Source organism: Citrus clementina, unplaced genomic scaffold, assembly GCF_000493195.1.
Source record: "Citrus clementina cultivar Clemenules unplaced genomic scaffold, Citrus_clementina_v1.0 scaffold_7, whole genome shotgun sequence".
In the NCBI taxonomy this organism is placed as follows: domain Eukaryota; kingdom Viridiplantae; phylum Streptophyta; class Magnoliopsida; order Sapindales; family Rutaceae; genus Citrus; species Citrus x clementina.
The window spans coordinates 9,735,310-9,740,388 of record NW_006262075.1 but is presented as its reverse complement, the minus strand read 5'-3'; the positions used below and the strand labels follow the sequence as shown (position 1 = coordinate 9,740,388).

Here is a 5,079-nt window from a genome sequence, read left to right as displayed (position 1 = left end):
TTCAAGACCCAAACCTTGAAGCTTTGTAATTTGCTCAGAGTATTTGGAATTGATCCATTCAATTTATTGCCCCCTAAATTAACGATGTCGAGTGGTCAAGTTGCTGATCTCTTCAGGGATGCCACCACTAATGTTACAATTGTACATGCGAAAATCTTCCAAAGAATGAGAAAGATTACCTACAGACGTCTTAGGAAGAATGCCATCTAGTGGATTATTTGATAAGTAAATAAGTGTTAAAGACTTGCAATTTGACATCGAGGATAGAAAGCCCAATTCTGGAGTTGAAGATGTCAAATAATTATCACCTAAATTAAGCTGCTCAAGGTTTCTTAAGTTGCCAAATGTGTTGGGAATAAAACCGGAGAATGAGTTCTCTTCCAAAAATAGCTGAGAGAGCTTAGAAGCATTAAAGATGAAATGAGGAATTATGCCATTGAAATTATTACCCCATAAATAAAGGATTTCAAGATTTGGAAGTTGAGTGTCTCCAATGGACGAAAGACATCCCGAGAGAGAATTGCCATCAAGGTCAAGAATTTTGAGTGTTGACACATTGAAGATTGCAGTTGGGACAATACCAACTAATTTGTTACCAGCAAGGTTCAACTCTTCCAGATTTCGGAGATTACTGATTTCAGGTGGTATCTTCCCTGTATTTTAAAAGAATTATATTTAGATTATTTTTCAAATAATAAATTATATCTAAAAACGGACGCGATTTAATAATAAAGGGTATCATTTATACACTACACAATTATTACAAGTACTAACACACAAGAAAAGCCACTCATGAAGTATTGAAAAGCTACATACCGTCAATGCTTTGTTAGTTATATACAAATTGCTGCACATATTCTTTTTCTTTTATTTTTATATTTATTTTGGGTAAACTATGGGTAAAATATATATGTGATTTAAGTGTAGATAAATTGCACGGTAAATTAAAAGGGAGGGTTAAGTATTAATAGTGCACATTTAGAGCAGTTACGAGAGAAATGTAACAAAATATATTTGATTAATATTTGTAAAAATTTGTAGGTAAAACATATATGCAATTTAAATAAGCAATAGGTGAGAGATAGATAGATTATGTGGTTAAAACGAATCAAAAGATCAAATTGTGTGGTGAAAAGTAAAAAAGCCTAAATTGTTGGCTGCAACTATTAAAGTAAATCAAGCCCCTGTGATAGCCAATCAAAAAAAAAAAAAGTAGTATTTCAGTTACAACAAGATAAAATAAATTAATTTAGTAAAATAATTTCTTTTCAAATTTCTCCTATTAACATAGTCTCAGACTCTCAAGTAACTTTGACGCTAATCAACTCATTTGTGAATAAATTGTGGCGACACGGAAAAGAAAAATTTAATAATTAATAGAGGGCACCGGTCATTGCACTTTTTATGTGATTAATTATCAAGTGCTCGACAGCAAGCCTATGTCATGAGTAGTGAGTACTGTAATTTAAACTGAATAAATTACTGCGACAAGGAAAAGAAATGTTTTTTGTAAGCACCGGGAAACTCAATTCGAATAGAACTTTCAATGGGTCCGTGGGTCAAGGAAGCGAAACTCGGCTCGGCCGATTCGAAGTTATCATCGTTTAGCTCAAGTTTTCCAAAATTGAAATGCTAAACATTAAATTTATTTATGAGTAAATCAACAATTTCTAATTTTCCTACTAACTAAGAAAATTTATACATTGAAAAATGATCATACAAATCTGTTTTTGACTATTATATATTTATACCATTTGACTTTAATAACTACGAAAATTTGAATCCAACGGTTTAAAATAATTGCAAATAATTTTTTTTTCAAAATATAATAAATGCAAGTATTTTAAATATAAAAATATAAATTAGATTATTTGTCTCAAAGCATTTTGTTGATACTGGTAGATAAGCATAAATAAACACTTTTATGTCATGAAATGAATATGCGTAACTAGAATTTTTTAAATACAAGTTTCAGTTTAATTATTATATGTAGATAAAATGTTAACAAAGTATTACATTTATATTTTTACAAAATAATTATAAGTATTATTAATTCCAATAGTCACATCATTGTGTAAATAAAATAACATAGTGAAAGAAACAACATATTTTAATATTAATTTAAATTAATAATGTAAAACTTATATGAAGATAAGAATGTATTTTGGAACTAAATTTATAGTCTATTTTCTATGTGCTACTACAATGAATATATGAATTCTTATCGCAGTAAAATGTTTTATGATTTCACGTGCTATTTCATATGTATTTTAAAAGAATTATAATCAAATTTGTTTCAAAGAATAATAATACATAAAAGCATATACACATTTGACGCCACTCATCCCTAAAAGCCTATGTCGGGGGATGTAAGTGTTCGACCGTGTGTAATCAAGCCCGAATCCCAAGTAAAATAAGTACACAGCAAGCCTAAGTCATGAGTACTGTACTTCTCCTCTCATTTTAACTATTATTTCAGTAAAATAATTTTTTTTCAAGTCTATTTTTCATATTTTCCATGTAAAATATTTTATGAAGCTGTCACACGTGCATATCATTAGTAAGACACTAACATAGCTGTCATGATAATTTTTGAGAAATCCAAATTCACGAATGAAGAAAGATTTTTGATTTATTCCACGTGTTTTTATACTTTTTTTAGATGCTAATTTTTTTTTGCATAAACACAGATTAATTTCTAATAAAAAACGAGATAATGTTAAATAGTAATAACAACACATCCTCCTATGAGAATTTATAATGAGAGAAGTGAAATATTTTAGTTGAGAAGCAAAACATGTCACACTGACATGTTGTAAGGGAAGTCACCTGTTAAGTTATTAAATGGAAGTTCCAAATTTAATAGAGAAAAGCAATTTGTAGATAGATGAAGGAGTGATACCGGTTAAAAAATTTTCATCCAGCTCTAAGAACCCCAATCCTGTAAGATTTCCCAACTCCCGTGGAATTGCTCCTGCAAATTACACATGTGCAAACAATTTGATCACTAATAGTCGATCCGCGGATGCTATTATTATTATAACATGTGTAAGTGTTCGACCGTGTGTAATAGGTAACACACCAAGCCTAAGTCTTGAGTACTGTATGCTAGCTTTAGTATGCTTTTGTTATTGAGTGATGATACAGCCACAAACTTTTGTACAAACTTATCTTGTACATACTGATATGTCATTAATTCATTGGTTGAATGAAAAAATAAAATAATAAAAATAAATCATGTGGGCTAAGAGATATTTAATTCAACCAATGAATTAACGCCACATCAGTTTGTACAAAATAAGTTTGTACAAGAATTTGTGGCTATATCATTACTCTTAGTTATTTATATATAAATTGCTATAACCTAATTCGGAAGGTTAAGAAATTATCAAACGTGTGGTGAAAATAAAAGCCTATTATTATGACAGGTGTAAGTGCTCGACCGTGTAATCAAGCCCAAAGCCCAAGTAGAATAAGCACACAGCAATAATCTCTTCTAGCCTATTTTTCATATTTATCAGCTGAAATACTAAGGAGTGCCAGTTCTCAAGACTTTTTTCAAAATTTTCAATTGAAAAACTTAAATATCGGCCGCTGTTGACCGCCGTTGACTTTTGTTGACCGCTACTATTGACCGTCTTTTATTTATATTAAATTATATTAAATAGTTTAGTATATTAAATTATTTTATATTTATATTAAACATAAATCATGAATTGTTTTATAACTTTTTGAAATTAAAAAAATTGGTATTAATATTAAATTATATTTTATTACTAATATAGATAATTTAGTATTTAAGATAAAAGATAAATTTGTTCAAAAAAAAAATTGTAATTCATTTCCTTATCAAATTTTATGTTAAATCAAACAATGAAATTTAATTTCACTATTCTCTTTCACTCATTTCTTCTCCTTTCCCCTCTATTCCACTCTTTTTCTCTCCTCCCCTTTCTTAAAATCAAACACTACCTAAAGATTCCAATGCAGACTCATGTGGAATTTCTCCTGCAAATTTGATTCCCCAGCTCATAGTTGAAAATAAAAATAAAAACAAAAGAATTTATTGCCTGAGGAATGTCATAATAACAATTAATTCTTCAACTATATAAGAATTGCAAAAAGTTGAAAATCATACATGTGCAAACTGTATTATGGAACATTATTCAAACTACAACTTGTGGAACAATTTTCATAATTAAACCACGTGATCATACGCACCTTGGAGTCTGTTACTGCCAAGAGATAAATGCTTGAGTTTGGTCAAATTCCCGATTTCTTTTGGTAGGGCTCCTGAGAAATCATTTAATGACAAACTTAATTTTGAAGGAATTATAATCAGGTTTGCTTCAAAGAATAATGAATTTATAGTCTATTTTATATGTTCTACTACAATGAATATATGAATTCTTATTGCAGTAAAATATTTCTGATTTCATCCGTATTTTGAAAGAATTGTATTCAGATTTGTTTCAGAGAATAAATAATACATAAAAACATATACACTTTTGACGCCACTCATCCGTACATCATTGCTAGCTTTAGTATGCTTTAGTTATTTATATATAAATTGCTATAACCTAATTGGGAAGGTTAAGAAATCATCATGTGTGGTGAAAGTAAAAGCCTATTATTATAACGGGTGTAATCAAGCCCAAAGCCCAAGTAAAATAAGCACACACAGCAAGCCCATGTCATGAGTTCTGTACTTCTCCTCTCTTTCTAACTCTTATTTCAGTAAAATAATTTCTTCTAGCCTATTTTTCATATTTATCCGCTGAAATACTATGGAGGGCCAGTTCTCAACACTTTTTTCAAAATTTTCAATTGGAAAACTTTAAATACTAAGTTGACTTTTTAGCACATGAACAATTTCTTATTTTCAAAGCTACTAACCTTCAAGATATTATAAATTCCAAGACTGAACATCATCATCAGTTAAGATAAAATATTATGCGATTGACGACTAAAAATTTATGTCATAATTGCAGTGAAGATGTAACTCTTTAAGATTAATAAAATTGTTGATTCCTTTTGGTATGGTGCTTGTTAAGAAATTATGTATCACTGATGACATCT

The 5,079-nt window shown here is 29.4% G+C and overlaps 1 protein-coding gene across 1 annotated transcript in view; it reads right to left on the bottom strand.

Annotated features, from left to right (window-relative positions):
• LOC18037530 (putative receptor-like protein kinase At3g47110) overlaps nucleotides 1-4,033 on the bottom strand; it is a 6,391-nt gene extending 2,358 nt beyond the window's left edge. The window contains exons 1-3 of the mRNA XM_024181097.1: nucleotides 3,973-4,033; nucleotides 2,903-2,974; nucleotides 180-653 (exon numbers count right to left, since the gene is read on the bottom strand). Of these exons, the coding sequence (XP_024036865.1) occupies nucleotides 180-653; nucleotides 2,903-2,974; nucleotides 3,973-4,033 (607 nt within the window). The remainder of the gene's footprint in view (nucleotides 1-179; nucleotides 654-2,902; nucleotides 2,975-3,972) is intronic.
• Between the last annotated feature and the right edge of the window lie 1,046 nt (nucleotides 4,034-5,079).